Source organism: Rhodnius prolixus, unplaced genomic scaffold (genome assembly GCF_049639745.1).
Source record: "Rhodnius prolixus isolate KJV_2025 unplaced genomic scaffold, Rpr scaffold_8, whole genome shotgun sequence".
Taxonomy (NCBI): domain Eukaryota; kingdom Metazoa; phylum Arthropoda; class Insecta; order Hemiptera; family Reduviidae; genus Rhodnius; species Rhodnius prolixus.
Window position 1 is genome coordinate 17,471,232 of NW_027411593.1, and position 24,068 is coordinate 17,495,299.

General features: G+C 32.4%; 2 protein-coding genes across 12 annotated transcripts in view; both read right to left on the reverse strand.

Annotated features, from left to right (window-relative positions):
- Window positions 1-1,255: 1,255 nt before the first annotated feature.
- LOC141450977 (cell adhesion molecule 2-like) overlaps window positions 1,256-24,068 on the reverse strand; it is a 673,919-nt gene continuing 651,106 nt past the window's right edge. For all 11 annotated transcript variants that reach the window (XM_074121947.1, XM_074121937.1, XM_074121940.1 and 8 more), the window contains 5 exons: window positions 5,993-6,128; window positions 5,598-5,731; window positions 4,653-4,778; window positions 4,423-4,564; window positions 1,256-3,037 (listed from right to left, as the gene is read on the reverse strand). In XM_074121947.1, the coding sequence (XP_073978048.1) occupies window positions 2,901-3,037; window positions 4,423-4,564; window positions 4,653-4,778; window positions 5,598-5,731; window positions 5,993-6,128 (675 nt within the window). In that variant the 3' untranslated portion in view covers window positions 1,256-2,900. The remainder of the gene's footprint in view (window positions 3,038-4,422; window positions 4,565-4,652; window positions 4,779-5,597; window positions 5,732-5,992; window positions 6,129-24,068) is intronic.
- MED7 (mediator complex subunit 7) lies at window positions 6,516-8,280 on the reverse strand. The gene is made up of 3 exons (XM_074121950.1): window positions 7,951-8,280; window positions 7,579-7,869; window positions 6,516-7,022 (listed from the first exon to the last, which is right to left on the reverse strand). The coding sequence occupies exons 1-3, from the start codon at window positions 8,152-8,154 to the stop codon at window positions 6,843-6,845; spliced, it is 675 nt and encodes a 224-aa protein (XP_073978051.1). The 5' UTR covers window positions 8,155-8,280; the 3' UTR covers window positions 6,516-6,842.

The window sequence follows — 24,068 nt, forward strand, 5'->3', positions numbered from 1 at the left end:
TCAAGTGAATATTTTAGTGTTAGATGTTTTTTGAAGTGTATTATGTTCCTTTGATCACTAGATTTCATTCTTTTAGCGCCAAAGTTAGTTAATCTGTGACTTTACTATTAGTCAAGATTATTAGTTTTTAATAACTACAAATTTTAAAAATTTGATGTTAGTTCTTAACCAGTCCAAACACTTAATTGGTAGTTGGATGTTAAACTCTGCCTGAAAAAATAGAGATTATTTTACTATTAATTCTTAAAAACTGCAAAGTAAATATTTCTCATCCAATACTTTTAGCGAGTATAGGGAATGGGGCAATCATCTCCCAGGTAACTATCAATGGAAACTGGCTCTCTTCATTAAACTTACCTTGTCTCCCGGCTCTCAACCGTTGGCACTGATCACTAACAGGACACAGTGTTCTGTTGATAGAATCCCAAAAAACCAGCTACACTCTGAGTTTCAACTTATTGAATTATTTTAAAAATGAATAAACCGCTACATCAATAATTGAAAACATTAAACAATTCCCTGAAGGAAGCGACTTTCTTGTAGGTTATAATGCTTATTGAAAGGTAAAAATCAGAATGGTTTTATTCGCATTTTACAATAATTTGTTGTTGACTCTTGATAAGTGCATGGTGAAAACGTTTTAACAAAAATTTTATCCAAGCAATCCATTCAGCTATCTACATTTGACACTACACACCTAAGGCCCTCCGTCAAGAAGTCACTCTAATCTGTGCTTTGGTTCTCCTACTGGTTAGGCGACCTTATCGACATGGTTGCGTCAATGACTTGTTTTCTTTCTACTATTAGTTTGTGCAGGGCTTTTCTTTTTCCACCCCTCATTTAGCAATCTAATGAAGTATAAAAATGACTGATTTTATTAAACAAAACACACTGGATGCTTTTATAAAATTTCTGTCCATTTATGTCAATATCGGAATCGCGAATTACTTTTTCCTGAAAAAACTTTTATTGAACAGTACATATTTCCACAATCTATTCTTACTCTTTTAGGTCGTGGTGGAATTTAGATTGAATTCTAATTTGTTTCCTGCCTTACTCTGGGTTATCTTAACCATCCGGATTCCCAATTTCTTACAATTTCTTCATTGCCTTGTAGAGCTGGTTTCTTCTTATTCAGCCCTTTCTTAACTGGCGAATAATTCTTTCCAAAATATGAAAAATCGAAAAGTAATTAAGATTATGCCTCAACAAGTATTGAAGAATTTATGACGCAAAGTGTACAGCCAATAAACAATTTATAAGTAAAATAATATATTTATTTACTATACAGATATATTCAATTTGATTTAGTCAGGCTAACAATCCTGCATTATTAATCAAATGACATTTGTTATTCTTCTTCTTTTTCTTTAAAACATTTATAGAAAATTCAAATTTTAAAACATTTTTGTACACGATAAATTCAATTTTTCATTTAAAATAAGTCGCAATATCATTTTTTTTTATAAATAAAAAATACAACTTAACACTTTCTAACTTAAAATTGGCTAAGTTGGCAATAAACATATCTCATTTTACATTCAAGATATTTTTTTTTAGGAAATGTAGTGAATAGTTATCATTTCATTTCATTTAAATTGTTTTTCTTTAAATTTAATGAATTTCTTTGAAGAATACGTAACCTCATTGTTTATATTTCACTTTTCTTTTCTTTTTTTTTGAGTGCTTGCGATGTTTTGGAATACATCTCTAGGATTTAAACAATTTTAATACATTGAAATGTAAAATTTTAAATTATCCTTCAGTTTACTGAAAGAGAATTCTATCAAAAGAAGATAACATAAATGTAAAACCTTATTATGCTGAAAAAATCAAAAGTGAAAAGAAAATCCTGAAATAAAGGTATTAAGCTAGTTTTTCTAAGTTTGAAACAAGGTCTTTCAATTTAGGAGCTGTTACTTGCTTAAGGGGGAAACAAATATTTTTCCGCCATGTGTAAGGCATAAAAAAGGAGTGAAATACTTTTAACTCACATGTTCAGAAAATAAAACTAACAGGAGCATTTTCTTGATTAGAAAACGGTAATTTGTTTTGGTCCAGAATAACTGAACTAAAACCTACTAGAATTCCAAGCCTTACATATCATACATTTTTAATTGAAAAAGAAATCTCTTAAATAATAATTAGACGGGGATACTTATTCATGCAATTAAAATTAAAAATAATCCCAAGGAAAAGGTTTTATAAGATTATTTTAAAATATTATTCCAGGAAAAAAAAGAAAAAAAAAATATCAGAACTATCCTATTTTAAATTTAAAATATAGTTAAATAACATAAATTAATTTTATATTGCACTTTTCTTCTGATCGGATTACGAATGTTTCATTTCAAAATTATTTAATTCTTTTAATTGTAATAAAATGGTAACTACATTTAATCGGTACTTACATTAGATTTTCATGTAACTTTGATTCTTCAAGTACCTTCAATAAAATTTTTTCTAACTTCGGTATACATATTTTAAAGAAATCATATTTACATTTATGCATTAAAAGCGATCACATAAAGTATTGGTCAGCATCCCACTCAAAATAAGTTTTTGCTTTTTTTTCCCTTGCGCAAAACATTATTTGCTTTTATTAAAAGATCCGTAAAACAATTCGTCATTTTTTAAAATTATATCAAATACATTTTGAAAGGTATGTACAAAAAATTTTTTAGATAAACTTTTCAGAATGTACAAAGAACAAACAATTTCATTATTCAATATTAATTTGAAAAATAAGAAAAAATTAATTTACAGTTTTTAAAATATTTTATATATATTTATAAGAACGTACACTATTTACAACATTTACAAGAGGGTTTACTAAAACTCACCTCAGATCTTGTAAACAATGGACTGAATGAGACAACAATTTTTGTTTATCATGTAATTTAATATAAGTAACAATAATTAAATAAAAAAAGACACAAGAAAATGCCATTTTTAATTAAATAATTGGATAACCCACTAATTGATAGAATATAAAACTTGATGGAAGCTGCACAGTTCGATGGAACGGGTGTAGTATCTGTTAAAAATAATTAGGAATTATTATCACTTATTAATTTCTGCAATAACCATACCAAGGAAACTATAGTAACAAATGTTCTTTTTAGATATGAATTCTGTTCACCGTTATCACCTATTATAAATAATATAATTAAATACAAGACACGGGCTACGGAGGTGAGGTTTCATCGGCAAATTGAAGGAAAAACTAGGAGATACCACATCAGAACCACATTAAAATGTGTACCTCTCGTTCAAAGCTGAGGTGGTCCGGACATGTAAGCAGGATGGAGAAGAATTTGGCTACCTAGGAAGGCAATGGAGACTAGAATCTCGGCAGGAAACCCTGAGGAAGTGAAAGGATCAGTTGGTTGGGCAATGTTATGAGAAGAATTTACGGACGAGGCCAGAATCCAACAAGTTGTAGTTGAATAGAGACAGATGGCCTTCTTTCTGTCAAACCTTTGCACCGCAAGGTAGATGGAGGTACAGATTAAGTAAGTAAATAAAAGACACTGGGAAAACAATAAATTTTTAGAGGAAATGCTAGCCACTAATAATTTATCAACTTTCATAACAGTTCAAATAAAAGTTCAATGTTAAAAAATTGACCCTTCAAGAAATTTAATATACAATCGAAAATCAAGACCAAAAAATGTAAACAAGAAAAAGGTCACTCTGCACATCAATTTTTTTTTAAGCCTTGGAACGCCTTAGTACAGGAGCTAGCTTATTAACATCTTTGGGCGTCTTAAACCCTCATTTGTCTGAACACTGCCCTTAAGAGATCATAAATAGGTCTCTGGAGACTGCTGAGGATTTTTCTTCTTCTTTTTTTTTTTTAACCAATACCTTCTTCAAACTATTTAGATAGAACAATAAGGTAAGTTAAGTAATTGCCTATTTTTTCAGGCGGGCTTTATTTCCGGCTACCAATTAGGTGTCGTGGAAGGGGTCATACTTTACTATAAATAATTTTTTCTAACAAATAAAAAGTAGTGTATGCGGGATTCGAACTGGGGATCTCCCAATTACAAAGCCACACTCTTGACTACTAGACCAACACTTGCCCTTAGATAGAACAATAAAGACGAGACTTGTGTAAACATCAGGTCAGTGTACCACTTCACCGAATATTTTCGATTTTCGCAACTGTATGATCATTCCTCAAAAATCAAATCCTCTAAATAATCACTTAGTAAATTTGAGAGAAATATGGCAAATGTTTTGGAATTGGCAAGGGATTTTCGGTGCTGAATCTGTAATAAAAGATTTTTCTGTCATAATGCCTAAAATTCTTAAGCATGCAGGAAGTGCAAAAGTTCATTTGGCTAATATTTCTCTATTCTTGAATTATGACTGTTTGGATATTCAGCAGATTAATTCCAGATTGCACATACTTACAAAAAAGATCAATAGGTTTTCGGAAGACATCGTGGAGTCTATAATCTTGAGCGGCTACAACTGCTGCTTTTGGACGTTCTTCTTCTGCACTGTTTTCGGAAGTTCTCCAATAAATATTGTGTATACTTGCGGTACATTTCAACTGCAAACATGAACCATCTGTTTAATTTATTTTTATTTTTAATCAGAAAAAACTTTTGCAGCTCAAAAAGTAAAAAAAACTCAATTACCTTAAGTCTGCCACTAGCAGAAAAGTGATGCCTTTGTAATTCCATAGATAGAGTAGATGTTGCTGTTTCTAAATTGGTTTCAGGTTCTATTTTTACACTAATTTTTTTTATATATTCTGAATCAAGCTGAAATGAAAAAAAGGATCTTAATTCGACCTTTCTCTAAGATTGCTTAAACGAGATTAAGGATTGTTGAGCTAGATATGTCGGGTAAAACCAGGTATTCCCCAAGGAGAAAGCTTGCCCCTACGTCGATGGTGCTTGGTTGTGGATGGATTGCATACTCAGATGCACTCTGAGAGTGGTCCTCTTGAGAGGTACATACCTTACTTCCTTGAGTGACTTAATGCAACAAGCGCTAGATTTAACTGGATGGTACCAAAGTGAAAGGCTTTAACATCAATCCCAAAAAGTCTTCCAAGTCATTTTCCTAGTGAATAGGCCTAGGCAAAGGGAGAGATTCAAGGCACCTTTTAAGGTTCTCCTGGATTTAATGAAAGAGAAAAGAGGTTATTCAACGAGAAACTTATTTGGCGAAACATAATGAAATGCTAATGCACGCTATTAGCTGATAAAGACAGTAATTAGATCTAGAATCATCTATGCAGCTGTTATTTGATGGACTAGAGCATTTATATAGAAAAACAATTAGCTCCTCGGAAAGACACCGTAATTAATTTATTCAGCTATGTCAGTGGGTATGAAGACCACACCCACAACAGCTCTGAAGACCGGCTTGACCAGTCCATCATCTATCTGATCTTACAAACTCATTCATGTTCAGAGTGGAAGGGGGAATGTTTTTTGTTTTTGTCTACATCTCAAGCAAACAAAGAAACATTTAAAGTTCTATTATAGTAGAAATAGATGATATTGTGAATATCACAAATAAAAACATTATTTTACTTTTAAACTTGATATGTTTATGAAATAGATAGTACTTACAATGTTGCCATTTAACCCCCATGTTAAATTGGCGGCAGGTTTTGAATTTTTTGAAGTGCACGTTGCTTTAAGCGTATCGCCTACCCTGTAGCGAGGTTTCATACCTTCTACTCTAGGAAGTGTGGTTGGTGGAACTACAAAAGAAATACATTAAAAAAATTAGACATGGCTACCAGATAATTTTATCCATAATTTGGAAAAGTCAAATGCTTAGAGTTCAAAAACAATTATCGAAAGCAAAAACCATTAGAAATGAATTCTAAATTATTTTAAACCTCGCATTTAACGAAAAGTTGTACCAAGAAAGAAGCGGCTAATCATTTATTTTCTAGTGAAATTTTTAAATTATAAAGTAGAGAAACTATTCTACATTGTGTTCTACAATTATAACTCACCAACAATTTTCATATCACCAGTTACTAACGCGGTTCTAAACGATGGTGCATCTGCAGAAACTTCACAACTATATCGCCCTGAGAGATTCGTTGTGACTTTGTTGAGTACTAGATGGGTAGCATTGCTTTTCTCTTTCTGAAACAAAAGTTTTGAGAAAATAATTTTTTAAGAAGATTATTTTTCATAACACTTATCTTATGTTTGCCCCTGAACCAATACTTTATTAAAAAGTCATCAGGCGACCAACTTAACGTATAACGCACGAAACTAAGGTTAAATAGTGGCACGTTCAGTTCAGAGTCTCTATGCGTTAAGAGAGGCAGATTATTAATAGTAATCGTTTCTGTGAATAGCCTAATTTAGACGGTCCAACCAAAACTACTCAGAGTCTAACTGGAGTTATCAAATTATAAATAAACAAAACATAAATTTACAGCATACTTCACCTTGCAATAATTGAAACAAAATTATTATAATTATTCCTTTCTGTTTCTTTGATTATTCAATAAAATGATTGCCGTGTCAATGTAAATAAACTGAATTTATTTTTTAAATATACTTTTATTTTACAGTCAAAAAATTTATACACAATGATTGTCCAAACCAAAATTATTATATCAAATCATATTTCGAAATAAAATAAAATGTGACCATATTATTATAACACAAAATAATGTAAAAAAAAAAAACGTATAAAAACAAGCAGATACGCTTTAAGATAAGAAAATATTGTTTTCACATCATCTATACGTAACAGTAAAGTTTTTCAACGAAGAGGCAATTTTTTTTATTAAATTAGATTAAAATTAAGGAGATCATATTTTGAATTTATTTCAGCTGCATCTGCAATTATATCTGATCCACAATATCACACATCATTTTATCCAAAATTGCATTAGTATCCATTTCATTAAAATTAGGATCAGATGTTTCCATTGATTCAAAAGCTTCCATAGGAACTATGAGCTTGGAATCCAAATCTGAAGTGTCAGGAAGTGTGTGAAGAGCTTGCTGCAACATCTCCATAACCTGGAAACAATGGGTACACATTGGTTAAAAAAAGTACAGACATTTTAGGCTAAAATCTAGTTTGGTAGGCCCTTCATTGAAAAATGCTCCATTCTTTGCAAGCCTTTCAAGGTTCTCCTCTTTTTTCCAATTTAACATTACGAGGCTATTTGCGAACAATAGAATACTTCTATTTTTGAGTTTACCCGACTAAGTGATTCTATTCTTTTACAGTGAGGGAACGAGGACTTGACATGAAAGCATAACTGGGCGTAGGCATAACTGCGCAAAATAGTAGTAGTACTAATTCATTAAAAACAGCACACATCCCCATCCGTAAAATTGTGCTTTAGCGCAAAATAATTTCATATTTTCAATTAAAATTTGAGAAATGAGTTGGCTACATAAAGGTTTCTTTTGTGGTATTTTACAGTAATCCGGTGGAGTCGATCAAACTAAATTAAAACACTTCTTTAAATAATTGAACTATTGACTTTATCTAATCAATATACAGAAAACTCAGAACTCGTCATAAAGGAAGTAATAATATGTATAATTTTATTTTAAAGAAACTCACCTTATCTAAATGTTTTTGAAATCGTTGAGATATTTCTATTCTTTGCCTCCTCTGCAAGTCCATCATCACTCTTAATGTTTCTCTTGCTTGATGTGGCCGAAATTCATTTAATAAATGATGTATGTGGATAAATAACAAGCTTAAATCTTCTACTTTTTCCGCTCTTCTTGGCGATTCTGGACATCTTACAAGAAGATCTAATAAATCTAAGAAATTCACAAGTAGCGAGTGATTAAGTTTCCTCAATTCACGCCTTCTATCAAAATGCTGTGGATATAATCTCTTGATGCCCTTTAAAAATAAATAATAGGTATGAATTCAGCCCTTGACGACAATAAGTATGAATGTAGTATATGTAAACGATTTACTTACCTGTGCTTCTAAAGGACGGATTATTGTATCATCCGCGTTAAATGTATTTCCGAACATTGAATAACTATCATTTATTGGGGGAGGAGGTTTAGGAGCTCTACCTCTTTTAATGTTTTCATCAGTATAATTATTTATATACTGAGCAGGAGGTAAAGGAAGTGAACATACTTGACTTGTTTCATTATTCTGCGATTGATTCGACATTACAAATGTTAATTTCACTCAATACTCTAGTCAAACATTCACTTTTCAGCTTTCCGACTTTAAAAATAAATCTCTACATACGGCGAAGGTTACTACAAGCAAGGTTTATACATACTAAATGAAAATGGTAGGGAATCCAGTGTAGCCAACAGCGCTACAAAATATTCCCGCATAGAAACAACGCCCCCTCCAAGTTATTATTGAGCTAATTCCCAACGCTGCTACTTATAATACAATGCAATTTTATTTGACATGTAATTAATATTTTTGTACATAATTATATTTTTATACTAAATGCATACACGTACAAAAACTAGTTTACACATTAACATGTTCATCACAAAAATTCAGTTTATATGACAATGCTTAAATTAAGTTGATAAAGAGAGTTACTAAAATGCTTTTCTAGTTTTTATTCTCTGTAAATAGTGCTGAATATTTTACTAAAATTCATGAAAGTCACTTAATCAACGCCAACTGCCTAGAATTTTTTATGGATGTGATTGATCAAGTTACGCTATTAATGCAGTCTGTTATTGTTTTAAAAGTCTATTATGCAGAACATTCACCGGACTTATCTGTTAAGTTAGTTGTATGAATATGAAGCATTTATTCGTTAAAATTAAAGTAAACAACTTTTCTTTTCCATGCAACGAACCAAGCACATTATACACGTTTAACGAGAGGACATTGCAATGTATGTGCTTCTTAGCTTGCTGTAGTCCGTCAAAAATTGTTGGTTGGAGAAACTGTCGTGAAATTAGCCCGATAATCATTACCACTCTTGTGGCCTTGGGTTCCCACATAACATTCATGCCACTTTTCTGTGCACCATTGCTCAATGCCACTTACCATGCCATCAATGACCAGTTTCTCTCTTACAAACTTTACCTTTGTTTTAGAACAAGGTAGAGTTTATAAGTCCCCCAGATTCATGCTAAACTCCACATTCAGTTATGTTTTCTGGCTTTAGGTAACATCACTTAGCTCCGCCTCTGTGGTCTCGCAACCACTCGTATTTTGGTGAGCTAAAGAAAAATTTATATTTTTATTACCGATTCTCGTTAGGTTGTTCAACAGTTCTTCACCACTACCTACATAAGTCTAACTGAATTAGAAAATAACCACTGAAATTAATCATTCCCTCCTTATCGACACTGGTAATTGTTGCAATTAGCTTCATCAGAATGACAATGGCTAGATTATATACCGGTACATTCTGGAAATCAGCTTGAAGTCTAGTTCAAATCATGTAAAATTGTTTAATTATTACTGGTCCTCGCTTCCAGGTTTCACTGGCTATTAAAAGAGTCCCAAGAGCTTGTACAAGAAGTCTTTAGAAGCCAAAACTTTGCTGTTTTTAAATGGAAAAAAACTTTGCAAACATTCCAAATCTTAAGAAACATTCAGTTTTACATCAAAGAATATCGGAATAAAAGTAATGGTACGAGTATTTCACGACATCACCCCCTCCATGACTTATTACAATATCCACGCGAGGTTTTCTACGCTCTGCGTTACAATGATGAGTTTTTATAAGAACTCCTTTATGAGAATGTCTCTTTATACGTTTATTTTTATTTGCAAGAATGGTTCGTGATGAACAGTCGTGCCCAAACATATTGTCGTGCAATCTTTCTATAGACATAGCCACAGCTGGCTGTCTCCCAATCTTCTTTTTTCTTTCTAATCTTTCTGCATTATATCTAGTAATATATTTTTTCCAACCTGTCTTCTTTATTGTAGTCTTTTTTTTCTTGCTCGCTGGCAATATTTGGGTGAACTTAAAGATATTTTTTCGAATACGGTTGTTATCTTTCTTTTTCTTGCTTTTTTGCTAATATTATATTCTTGGAAGAATATAATTGTTTCAGTACAAAAAAAGTGTTTAATGTTTTGTTTTCTTTGTTGACATGTTTAATCTTGAATCAGTTATTTTTTTTTTTTAAATCATCTAAAATGATTTTATTCCACAAACCGTTTTAACATCATTCAAATTATGGTTGGTATGTTAGGATTAACAGCACAGTGAAGTTGTAAATACGTACATATGATCTATATTGTGTAGCAATGTATGAGCAAGAGCATAGATACTTTGTGAAGGCAATGGAAGACAATTGTCTATCGTCATGAGTTGTGATAGCAAATATTAGCTTGAGTTGGTGAGGCGTACGACAGTATTGAAGTTGTATAAAAAGTTGAGACCTGTTTATGTGCTCTTGTTTGTTTGAGATACGATTAGAAAAAGTGGTGTTTTTCAGCCGAAGCAACAGGAAATTTTGTAAAGTGGAAGCAAAGATTGAACAATGATCTACTTATTCAACATTATAGGTAGTCCTACAACTGTAGATGTCCGCCAACTATCATCTATGCTGAGGTTGTCCCAATTCTTTTATAATCGAGTCTTGCACAACATTAGAAAAATAAAAATGAACTTGATATTAATTGATAATGAAATAAGGTCAATTAAGTGATTTTTGGAATAACGAATTAATTATTTACAAATTCCCAGATCATTAATAAACTACGGACCAAAATAGAGATAAATTTAGAGAGAAAATACACAATCTTTTCTGTGTTCAATATTTAAAGAAGAGAGTTGGGTCCTTCTAAATGTATAAACACATGTGGAACCCTTTAAAAGATTCCTGGTGCCAATGACATCAGATTTCTGCTCTAAATACAAAAGAAGAAAAGACAATTGCAGTCTAGAAAGCAAATTAAGTTTATAGCATGATAATAAAATCATCTCCTCTGGTAGAGCTGCTAACATGAAATTGATTGTTGAATAGTTTATGGGTTGCTATACCAGTAAGTCTTGTAGATTATCATCGCTATTAAAACACTATAAACTACTTTTTATAATTATCAAGCACTGGGGTGCAGCAAATAATTTGAAACGTGTAGATTTCATTGCTAATTGTGCTGTCAGTATCCAGTTCAAACAATCTCAGCTGAGCTACGTATAATCTAACACATTGTTATGTACGTCTGTAATTACTAGCAATTTCCCCGAACATACGTTGCTGATGATTTTTTTTAAAGGGACTGTAATTGGGAGTGATCGCCGAGCAAATATAAGTGAAAATTTGTAGTTCTTGGCATTTTCAATAATATTGTTGACCTTGCTTTTATACAATTTATGTTACAAAATCTATCGAGTAGTTTATTAGATATTTGAATTTAAAGTTTTCAGTGTGTAAAACGAAAGCAAACTTTAACCCTAAATATCTCGTATTCTGCTCGATAGATTTTCACTAAATTTTACACAATTATAGACAAAAGTTGTCTCCAAATACAGGTGAAATATAAAAAAAATCTATCGAGTAGTTTACTAGATATTTGAATTTAAAGTTTTCAGTCTGTAAAACGAAAGCAAACTTTAACCCTAAATATCTCGTATTCTGCTCGTTAGATTTTTACTAAATTGAATACAATTATAGATAAAAGTTGTCTCCATGTACAGGTAAAATATAAAAAAAATCTTTGGAGTTTTTTTCTAGATATTTGAAATTAAAATTTTCAGTGTGTAAAACGAAAGCGAACTTTAAGCCTAAATATCTCGTATTCTGCTCGATAGATTTTTACGAAATTTTATACAATTATAGACAAAAGTTGTCTCCATATACAGTTAAAATATAAACAAAATCTATCGAGTAGTTTACTAGATATTTGAATTTAAAGTTTTCAGTGTGTAAAACGAAAGCGAACTTTAAGCCTAAATATCTCGTATTCTGCTCGATAGATTTTTACTAAATTTTATACAATTATAGACAACAGTTGTCTCCATGTACAGGTAAAATATAAAAAAAATCTTTGGAGTTTTTTTCTAGATATTTGAAGTTGATTTCAAAATTTTCTTTAAAGTAATGAGTATATCGTCGTTAATAAACGTATATTTTATTTGGAATAACACAGATCAAATAGATTTCTAAAAACCTTTTGCCTAAAATTGGCAAAAACGATATTTTCAGACCAATATTGTGAGACGAAACACTCTGGAGCTATGGATTTTTAATTAAATATCACAAAAACATTTTTGAAAAAAAACCAGTTATTGTTTCATGAAATTGTAGCAATTAAAGAAGTTTGTGCACAAATAATGTGAGCGAAATAACACCAAGTGCTATCAGGGGAAATAACATGGAAGGGATCCCAGAGACATTAACTGCGCAGACCTTATGCACACCTGTTCATTTTAAAAACAGATTCTTGATGGAGCAGGTAATGTTTAAACTCTGTGATAGGAGTGTTTACTAAAGAAAATGTTATTGCCCACCATTAGCTTAGAAAAAAGGAAACAGTTAACGAGGACTTTTACATTAATATTACGTTTTATTTTAACACCAGTTGAAATTACAGAGAACATTTTATCTAATAAGAAAATGAGGTTCAAATTAAATAAACAATGCACTACCTAAATGTTTATACAATGTAAACAAATTTGTGTATAGTGGTATCAGATATTTCTTGAGAGTTTGCCTGTAGAATAATTACTTGCTCTCATTTATTAAAATTTAAATAATTTAATATCTTAATTGCCAGCTAAACGATTAAAGAAATACTTCTCTAACATTGCCCAAAATTCTAAGCAATTATGTATTTTCATCATCTAAAATTTGGCGTTCTACTTGAGTTTACAAGAGAACCAATTACAGTCGAGCGTCCCATAAAGGACACTCTCACTAGAGCGACCACCTCCATTTACGGGCAGTTTTTGGATTTCCCCGTTTTACCCCTATACTCTTTCTATATAAAAGAACCTCCGTCTAACGGACACTCTACATAACGACCGCGGACATTGATTTTGGGGAACGGATTATATGTTTCACCTCCCACCACCGACCACCTTATTCTTAAAAGTTCGTTTGACGCGGTGATCAAAATAATTATCCCCTCTCAAGTTTTTGTTTTTTTCTGTTTTTTTCTAAAGTTTCCTATATAAGCTCCATACATCTTGTACCATTTTACTCATTTTTCAATATTACTTTAGACGAACAATATTATTTTTTCCGATATGTCTCTCTAACGATAGTGGTTAACTCTAGAAGAGAAAATAAATGTGTTGGAAGATTTTGCAAAAACTAAATCGAACTATCGTCATTATAAAGTAGCATGCCATTAAAATTAAGAAGCTGATTTTAAAATGGAATAACGGTAAAAAAGTTGTCTCTTAATGTCATGAAATTTAGATAACCATTATCAGAGAGGCAGCTAGACGGGTAAACATTAAGTTTTAGGAGAAATAAAAGCCAGAACCAGATACTCAAAACGTTGAAAGCTTTAACCTTTACATTGTTATCTCGAGAGCCAAGTTATGTTTTATAAACCCAAAATTGTGACAAGTAACAGTGACTAACAATACTTTTGCGAACATATGCTTCTGTGAGGAAACACTGAGGATACCATCTCATTTTCAGTAAAAGATAGAATTTATGGTCCAAAAATTCTCAAAATTCAATATTTCTGAAAAAAAACTCAAAATAAAAATGTTTTTTAAATTGGGTAATTAACAATTAAATTTTATTTCAATTCTTTAGTGACGCTCTCAAAAAAATGAAAAGGAAGATAAATGATAATAAAGATGAATAGAATGAACTTGGACCTCCAAAAACGCAGTCATTGGGTAATGTAACGTTACGATTTCCTCAGAGCACTTTATTATGAGGAAGTTTATTTAGCAATAACTTCTTAATAAATATTTTGAGCACCTTCATACTGTAACACCATTCTGAAATGTAGAACGTCAGCAATATCTGTTTAAGGATAACTTAATATCTTCATAATGGAAATACGAGGTCTGTAAATTAAGTAATGAGACTGATTTTTTAAAAACTTTTTAATTAAAAAAAGAATTACAATTCTATATTGTCACCTTCAAAATAACTTCCTTCTGAAGCCACACAGCGCTGGAGACGTTTCTTCCACTCCTCATAGCAGTGCTCGAACTCCGATACTGGAATAGCCTTCAGCTGGTCGGTTACAGCCGTTTGAATGTTTTCGACTGTCCCAAAATTAGTTCCCTTGAGGTGATTTTACAACTTCGGGAAGAGAAAAATGTCACAAGGACTCAAGTCAGGCGAATAAGGAGGCTGAGAAGCCACAGTAATGTTTTTACTGGCCAAAAACTCGTTTATTGAAATTGCTGTGTGACAAGGAGCATTATCGTGATGCAACACCCACTTGTTCTTGATGTTTGGTCTCACACGAATGACCCTTTTTCGAAGTTTTTCAAGAAACTCTCGGTAAAAGTGTTGATTGACCGTTTGACCTTGAGGTAGAAACTCTTTTTGGACGATTCCGTGGATATCGAAAAAACAAATCAGCATGCATTTGATCTAAGACTTAGCCATCCTTGCTTTTTAGGGCCTTGGATAGGTTGAAGTGTGCCACTCCATGCTCTAGCGCTTGGTTTCTGGGTCGTACTCAAACACCCAAAACTCGTCACCAGTAAATGACACGTTCCAGAAAATGGGGGCCATTTTCAATTGAATCCACAAAGTCAAGGCACCTTTCCTTCCTGATGTTCTTCTGGTCTTGCGAAAGGTTTTTTGGAACCCTTTTTGCGCAGATTTACGCAGATTGCAGTCGTATGACAACAATAAATTCTGTTATGTCCATGTGAGAACTGAAATTCTTGCTTTATGTTCGGTGAGAGCACATTGAACTGTAGATCTGACGAAAAACTTCTGAAAAGACTTCTTTTTTTTAAAAAGATATATGTAAGTAGATAATCAAACATTTCAGTTAGCGGGCATCGTGCCTAGAATGCCTAAATTATATTACGGAATATCCAATATATTAGTATCTAGACGTGATTTGCATGAACAATTAGCTATCAGTTCTAATTAAATTTCTGATGTTGTTGTTGAACACCATTATGTCATAATTTATATGTGATGTATCGATCACTAAATTCACAGGTAAGTTGTGAAATCTTTCAAAACATATTGCACGTTTTTGTGGTTGTTATAGATTTTAATTACTGTGATAGGGAGAATAGATAAAGGGATGATTTAGTAATGAGCAGATAGAAATAGTATTGTTAAAGTAAGTTAAAGAAACAATGGAATATACTGTAATAGACTTGTTTTTTTATATTAAATAACAATACTGAGATTAAAATGAATGAAGGAAATTTAAGCAGATAAATACAACAATTTTAGTTTCTAGCGAAAGATCATCTGGAGAACTTTTCTCCGAAATACACTGCCTCCAGCATTCTTAAATTATTTTTATATTGATTTTTTTTTTCAACCGTCGCGTTTATATATACGAATTATGTTAGGACAGGGGTCGGCAACCTATTTTAAGTAGAGAACCATTTCTTCTTAAATAATTTTAATAAATCTTACCAAGAGCCACAAGAATGATAGTGTAAAGAACTCTGAAGATCAGTTGTATTCTCAAATTATTATTTTATGATATTCAATAACATTTAAATGTTTTATATATTTATTTTCACATATTGCAAAGTAAATAAACAAATAAATAATAACTAAACCTGTATTCGAATGAAAATGGCGGCAGTCCTATATACGTACTGTATTTTAATATAATTCTATTCAATTTCAAACCTATCACATTTAAAATTCTTTTTGAAAAAATATCTTTACTTTAATAAATGAAATTTTAATTTGTTTCAATAAAATGGAAATATACAATTTATAATTTGGACAGGCTGAAGAGCCACAAAATTTGGATAAAAGAGCCGCATGCAGCATGCGAGCCGCGGGTTGCCGAACCCTGTGCTAGGGCATAGTTAACATTGGCACTCGCTCACGAGTTGTGTAACACTTCTCAGACAATCAAAACAAATACATTCGCCTTATTAAAGTCTCATTCCAATCAATTATGTTTCCCAAAGTAACCTAAATATAATTAAAAATTGGAATTTTGAAGTAAGTTGCCCAACAGAAATGTTTAAGAAGTTAAAGAGAGTAAGATTTCATTTCAACAGAATCAAAATATTTTATTACTATAATTAACCAAATTTACCAACAAAATTAAAGATGGTAAATTAAGATTTCCTCTTCCCTAACGGTTTGTTAAATTTAACAATATAATACAATGAGTGACAAGAACTATAAAGCACCAAACATGTTTGTGTTCACTGCTGTGCAGTGGTTGGGGAGGATCTAACAGCCAGTTGGTGGTAATGCGGCCTGCTAGAGATAATTCCGGCATTCACCTGCAAGCCGCCTCACGATGTACACGCTAAGGTAATAAATCATTACTGAGCTACCCGCGCACTACCTTGGCCCTGGCCTGCATGCATTCATGCATACAATGCCATTCGACTTGATTACTAAACCTATCTCATCACATCTAAATCTGTACACACTTCCTCCAAGCACACTCGATAATACATAGGTAAAAACAAAAACAAAACAAAACACAAAAAATCATATTAATATAAATGATAATCTTGTATCAAGATTTACCATTCATTATCATTTCGGGGCTAAAATGGTTGGCTAGATTTGTACTTACATTTTTAGTTAAATTTTAACTGCCAATAATTTTCTTTAACAGTAAATAAAATGCATTTTTTTGACGATAAGGTTTTTTTTTTCTTTTTATGACAGGCATTAGTGAATATAGACATGAAAGATTCAAATCCTTTAATTTCTCTGAGCCAATTAATGTATCGGGGCACTGTTACCACTTTTGAAAAGAATTTTAATTTGTTTAATAATTTTTCATTAACTTTATGCAATAACTTTATTGATATACAAATATTTTCATTATTAAGTGTAAATCGATTCATTGTTTGCCATATAAAAGACTAAGAATTAATGAATATTCGAAATTTCACAAAAATTGGAGGGACATCTGACAAGTATTGTTTTGAAGATTATAAGAAAAATAAACAATAACAATAAAAAAAAAACGTGGATGTTGTAAATTTTGTGTTAGTTTTGTATGATCCCTTAAACTGTTTTATACTGCATTCAGAAAAATCCGCTAGATGGCATAAGCTGTTACCATTTAGGCCAGTGATGGCCAACCTTTCATCTTGGTGTGTCAAAATTTTGAAAAAATCGTGAACATAATTTTCGTAATGTGTGCCACACATCACAAAAGTAAAGACTAAAAAATAAAAATAAAAATATTTATAATTTTTTTTAAGTTAATTATTTATTTAATGCCATTTAAAATACAAAAACCAAAATTATGGAAACCAATGATTTACATTTAAGAGACTTACATTAATATTATTATTAATAACTCCAACTCTGGCCGTTATGAGAGAGACAAATATTTGAATTATGAACATTTTTTATCTTTGAAGATGCGTGTCACCAAAAATGAGCTCGCGTGTCAGCACTGACACATTCATAGGTTCGCCATCACTGATTTAGGCAATAATTTAGTAAAAAAAAAATGCATTTATTTCCAACTGGCTGCAGGATGCTAAGTAAGTAGCATTTCTTGACCAATGCAGGTTTGGTAGGGCGTTGTGAATTTCATATGAAAACTGCTTGGATACGAGGTATTATATTAGCATATTTCGAAACGGAAGGTTTTCAGGTAGCAGAGAGTGGTATTTTCTATCTTCTGGCACTTCTTTCTTCATTTGGATTTCTCTAAAGTGTCTAAAAAGTTACCTGTGGTTTAACGTGTATTTACTACCTAATTTTTTCTACTTAATGCACCATCTCTGGAATATCTGGGTTGGTGTTTTGGAAATCAGAGCGTGAGGTTAGCTATTCCTGACTTCCTGCTTCATTCTCTTCTTAGAACAACAGTGAAGAACTTGATTCCCTTTATTCAGGAGAGCTATCTACAGAACATTTGGTGGCATGACGTAAGTGGCATCGTCTACCCGTCCTACCTGGCACTTACGGTAGGAAATATAATTGTGAATAAAATAAACAGGCATGTTTCATTCTTAATAAAATACAATGCTTTTAATTTAGAAATATTTTCTTTAAAGCCCAACTCGTTCTAGCAGTTTGTTTGAAATACCCCGCACTTACCATAGCCCCTTTTTGGAGATTAAATGTTTATGTTAATTGAATGCAGTTTCCTTTTTTTTGCTTTAAATCTTTTTTAATTTAAGAGTTATGCTCCTCATGTATAGATAAAGAATTACTAACATTTTATAACAATGTAACACACCCACTTCGAGAAACTTTTCTCATGGATGGGAGAAGATCAGCGACTAGGGCGACCTCATTTTACTAAATGGATTAAAATGTTAAGCAACTAGTATACTATGTGCTGTGTCTACATATACTATAGTATACAGTATTTTACTTGGTATGTACTCTTAATGGAGGAGCACCCACTATTGTATTTTACTTTAATTTTATTCTGTAATTAAATAGTCATAAACTTTTACTATATAATGTAATTAAAGTGATAAAATTGTTATTCTAAAAAACTAACGTTTGAAACTATAATTTTTTGTAAACACAATGGGCGTTTCATTACTGCAGAAGTAGAAATATAACGATATTTGCATAACTGTGGTGCTTGTTACGGATTTCCTAGAGTTCAAGAGTTAGGGTTTAATTATCATCGTTCAAGGCTACACTAATCAATTATTAAGAATGATAATTTTAAAGAAAATGCCTAATTTCTGCTCATTACCTCCATTAAGAAAAGGGCAGAAAGCCATTATTAAGCACCAGTCCTGATTTCCAAAGATTTCACAATAGATTTAAGAGTTGCTGATTCGATATTACATTTCGTGACTATTACCTTTTAAAAAAAAGGTGTATTTTCTGAGGGTCAAACTCAAGTTCGTGTATAAGATCAATCACATCAAAGAAAATCAATTTCTAAAATAAAATATAAGACTAAATAAGAGGCGTAAGTTTTCTTTCATCTCATCATGTATTTAAACAAACAGTACTTTTTCCAACATCGATTCCTTTGGTTCTGATTCACACTCTTTCTTAGCTTCTTCTGTCAATCTATTCTAATAAATTATCCACCCAGTTTATAAATTTAGATACTTAGTGCAACTATCAGCTAAATAACCTCAACAAGCCATGTTACATTACAACTGCAATCTTCCCTGCAGAGATCTCAAGTTGTCTTCAAGATGAAACTAGCATTCATTTAAAAAGTGCTATAAATTCAGCATTAATTGATTATATTATTAATCATTTGAAAGCGCAAAGAAACATATTTGTATTTATATTTTCCTTGATAAAACATTCTGAATGCTAACGTTAGCACTTCTGTGGTATTTATTATTGCGTGCAAAGGAACAGTAGAACGCAAACTAAGGCTCTAATTGCCTTGATACAATATTAATCGATCCAATCTACTTATTAGCCATTAGTGGATTAGCACCTACCTATCTGAGGGTAAACCTGTATGTCTCAGACAAAAGTTTATATATTTTTAGATGCCACAGCTGGCTTAATTTGGGAGGTATTCATTGAAGTTGTGTTAAAAGTAAAGGTTCAATTAGTTTGTTACTGCATTGTAGCTTGATTGCACACTACGCGCTTAACTCAATTTCAAACCGCAACATCAATTTTACCAGATCGCTAGGGATCCATTTTAAATAAACCATTAATGATCTTCCGTTAATATCCTTAATTGCTCGTTGGACATACAGAACACAAACGTAACTATATACAAAAAAAAATAAAAACGCTGATTTATATGAGTGAAAATTAAAAGCATTTTCTGTTTCCCTGTGCATTTCATCTTTTTTTTTTGTGAATAATCAAGTTTTGATTAATAATTTGATGGGTTGTTAGCTTGATTACGTGACTGTACATTAGTTAATCAAGTTTGTTGTAATGGCAAACGTTGATTGTCAACTATTGCTCACAATTTCAGTGGACTTAAATGTAATTTTGATTTGGGGTATGTTATAAGAGGCCTTGAAATAGGCAAAAAACCGGCAAATACGGTAGTATAGTATCAAAATGTACTTATGTTTAGCTGAATTAAAAAAAATATATACAATATACAGGGTGTTCATTTTAAGACGGCTCAAATGCATTTCATGCATAAACGGTTAATCTGAGCAAAAAATGGTAGAGGTAAAATTTGTTGCCAGTCACCTCTAGTTTCAGAATATTTGACTTGATTTTAGATTCCTGCCCGCATACGCGGCTGACGCGCGACCAAAAGTGAGGGTTCGCTGTTGACCCCCATTTTCATATACATACTTTTAAAGATTATAAAAAGTTATGAAAGAAACCGAAAACAGCAATTCGATATCTTCAAAATTAAAAGTGCTAGGCCATTTCAAAATCTGGTATTTATTAATCTTATTTCAATTTTTTAACTTGTTATCAAAGAGAAAGAAGAGCACGCGATAGGTCATTTTTATGTATTTTTTCATCCCCTTTCTACTAAAAATATTACCAAGGCAGTAAAGCTAGTATTTTTCCTAATATCGGGATTGTAAAGGATCAAACTTATTCCTTAATTTATTAAATAATGCACTTTACTCAACTTGTGAAGCATGTGATTTGCCTTCAAAGGTGCATCCTCTGGCTCGCAAGCCAGGTTAGGCAGGAGGTTATCAACTGCTCTCTGTATCTGAGGAGGCACCTTCTGAAGGCACAGTACATGCTTCGCAAGTTGAGTAAAGTGCATTATTTTATAAATTAAGGAATAAGTTTGATCCTTTACATGAAAGATATTGATCACTTAAATATATGTGGCAAGAGGTTTCCATTTTTTTTGGTAATTAAACGCAACTCTCCCGAAATTATCAAATAATTATTAAACCTTCTTGTTTGTAACAGATGTAAAATTAATTTTTAGCCATTTTGTGTACGCTTGAGAACATCTAAAGCTCTTAACATTTGATTTTTCTTAGAAAAATCACTCGGAAAACGACTTATTTCCTGATATTAAAAAAATTACTAACTTTACTGCCTTGGCAATATTTTCAGAAGAAAGGGGATGAAAAAATACATAAAAATGACCTATCGCGTGCTCTTCTTTCTCTTTGATAACAAGTTAAAAAATTGAAATATGAATATTAAATACCAGATTTTGAAATGGCCTAGCACCTTTAATTTTGAAGATATCGAATTGCGGTTTCCGGTTTCTTTCATAACTTTTTATAATCTGTAAAAATGGGGGGTCAACTGCGAACCCTCACTTTTGGTCGCGCGTCAGCCGCGTATGCGAGCAGGAATCTAAAATCAAGTCAGATTTTCTGAAACTAGAGGTGCCTGGCAACAAATTTTACCCCTACCATTTTTTGCTCAGATTAACCGTTCAAGCATGCAATGCATTTGAGCCGTCTTAAAATGAACACCCTGTATATGTTTGCGGACGGACTATATTTTTTTATTTATTCTGTTTAATAAATAACCTTTGCATGCCCAGTACCATGGCATCCCATAAAGTTACGCCTCAGCACAGTTTAAATATTTCGTTGTGAGAGTACATTATTAACAGAAGGGAAGGTATTTTATTCTATATTTTCCATCCTTGCTACAATGAATGCTACATAATCTGTATAACTAAATCCTCTACACGGGTGAATTGATAAAAGAGTTTTTCAAATACTCATTATTAATCAAACATTCCTGTTTAAAAATTTGAAGCAATAAAATTTCAAATCATCCAGTTTATTACTTGTTACATAACCAAAAGAGATGAATTTTTAAAATTAAAATAGCACGACCTCGTTTCCCCCAACAGCCTGGCTCACCTTACACTCTCTCTCATGCTAGCACAAACTCTTGTAACATGAATTCGCTCTATAACTTGTGAAATACTGAGAAACATCGTCCAGAGGGCATCTCAACTAAAACTAAAACTTTAAACATTCACTGTAGCGTTTGCATACTTATGTTTTCCTTTGTTATACAATACTACCGCTTCACTTATTGGTAGCAAATTGTAGAAGAGGAGGTAAAGCTAGGTTTTCTTTACTTGTTTTTGGTGCCATCACTATTCCCAGGACATTAAAATGACCTTCGTGCCAAAAGTGGATGTAAATTTATGTTAACAGATTGTTTGGGATTTTTCCACCTTTTCAATCTTTTATTAACCAGTTAACTGTTTATGACGAAGATGCGTTTTCAGTTGTGACATCGGCAGTTAATTTTGCAATTTTATTTAAAACTAAAGCATATTCGTAAATTGATTTTTGATGTATGTTATTTGGTTCCTATTTATGTTAATATAAATACAGTCGAGCCTCCTATAAAGGACAATCTCACTAGCGACCACCTCCATTTACGGACAGTTTTTGGATTTCCCCGTTTTTACCCCTTTACACTTTCTATATAAAAGAACCTCCGTCTAACGGTCACTCTACACTGATTTTGGGGAACGGATTATATGTTTCACCTCCCACCAACGACCAACTTATTCTTAAAAGTTCGTTTGACGCGGTGATAAAAAGAATTATCCCCTCTCATGTTTTTCTTTTTTTCTGGTTTTTCCTAAAGTTTCCTATATAAGCTCATACATCTTGTACCAATTTAATCATTTTTCAATATAACTTTAGACGAACAATATTATTTTTACCGATATGTCTCCCAAACGAAAGTGGTTAACTCTAGAAGAGAAAGTAAATGTGTTGGAAGATTTTGCAAAAACAATCGAGCCATCGTCAACTTGCCGAAAGGTTTGTTCTATTTTTCTAATAATAGATGATAGTATGATGATAATTTTACCATAAATTATTATTGTTATGAATAAATGTGATGATTATTATAAAAATTGTTATAAAATAAGTCAATAATATGTGGTTATTTGATAAATGTTTTGGTTAAGAAAAATTTGATGCACATCACATAGCTAAATAATTATGCAATTACAGTAAGACCCCGCTTAACGCTGTTTCGTTTAGCGCTGTTTCGGTTTAGCGCTCTTTTATTTCAACCCAGGGATTCCCAGAAATAGCTCGCAGCACTACGGGGATTCCCCGAAATTGTGCGCTTGATATGGATGAAATAGTGGAATTAGCGAAACAAACTGGTTTAGATGAGGTAAATGTGGAAGACGTCGAAGAAATAGTTCATGTTATATAGTTAGTAGAAACATGTTAAGATAGCCTCGTTTAGCGCTGTTTCGCATTACGCTCTACTTTGATGGAACGTATCCCCCGCGTTAAGCGGGGTCTTACAATGTAATGATTGAGGAGAGAGATGTTGGTTGTAGACGTTGATGGATAAATAACACTTTAGTATCGGTATAAGACTTTATGTATTTATATGACTGACTGCCAAGGACTGTATACTTTACACTACAAGAACAGAACAGACTGACGGACGTGGCTAAACGATGTGTACAACTCAAGTGCAAGACTTTGAACAGAATCTCCGAATCACCGAATCTTCGAACTGAATCTCCTTTTTGACTTTCCTCTCGTTCTTATATACGAGGGGGTACCCAAAAAAAACCGGAATTATTTTTTAAAAGCTATTTATTTACAAATTTTTTACAGAACAACCTTATCCCCTTCAAAATACTCTCCATTACAACTAATACATTTGTCCCACCAGTGCTTCCACTGTTCGAAACATTTTTTGTAGTCATCTTTAGAAATGGCTGACAGCTCCTTCTTCGTTTTTTTCTTGACCTCTTCAATGTTGTCAAATCGGTGACCTTTCATGCCCTTTTTCATGCGTGGAAATAAGAAAAAGTCGCACGGAGCCAGGTCAGGCGAGTAAGGTGCGTGGGGCAGCGGAACCATGCCATTTTTAGCCAAAAACTGTGTAACAGAGATGGCTGTGTGTGCAGGTGCATTGTCGTGGTGGAAGAACCAGTCTCCTGTTTGCCACAAATCGGGTCTTTTTTGGCGAACACTATTGCGCAATCTTTTCAAAACTTCCAAATACAAGGTTTGATTGACGGTCTGACCTGGGGAGACAAACTCTGAATGGACTACGACTTTGGCATCAAAAAAGCAAATCAGCATTGTTTTGATGTTTTACTTGACTTGACGACATTTTTTTGGTCGGGGT

What these genes read in the sequence shown, in the direction of transcription:
- MED7 (XM_074121950.1), bottom strand. Translation starts at nt 8,154, where the DNA reads ATGTCGAATCAATCGCAGAATAATGAAACAAGTCAAGTATGTTCACTT. An exon ending in TCCGTCCTTTAGAAGCACAG is followed by an intron (nt 7,870 to 7,950) that starts GTAAGTAAATCG and finishes TTATTTTTAAAG; the next exon opens with GGCATCAAGAGATTATATCC. An exon ending in TTCAAAAACATTTAGATAAG is followed by an intron (nt 7,023 to 7,578) that starts GTGAGTTTCTTT and finishes CATTGTTTCCAG; the next exon opens with GTTATGGAGATGTTGCAGCA.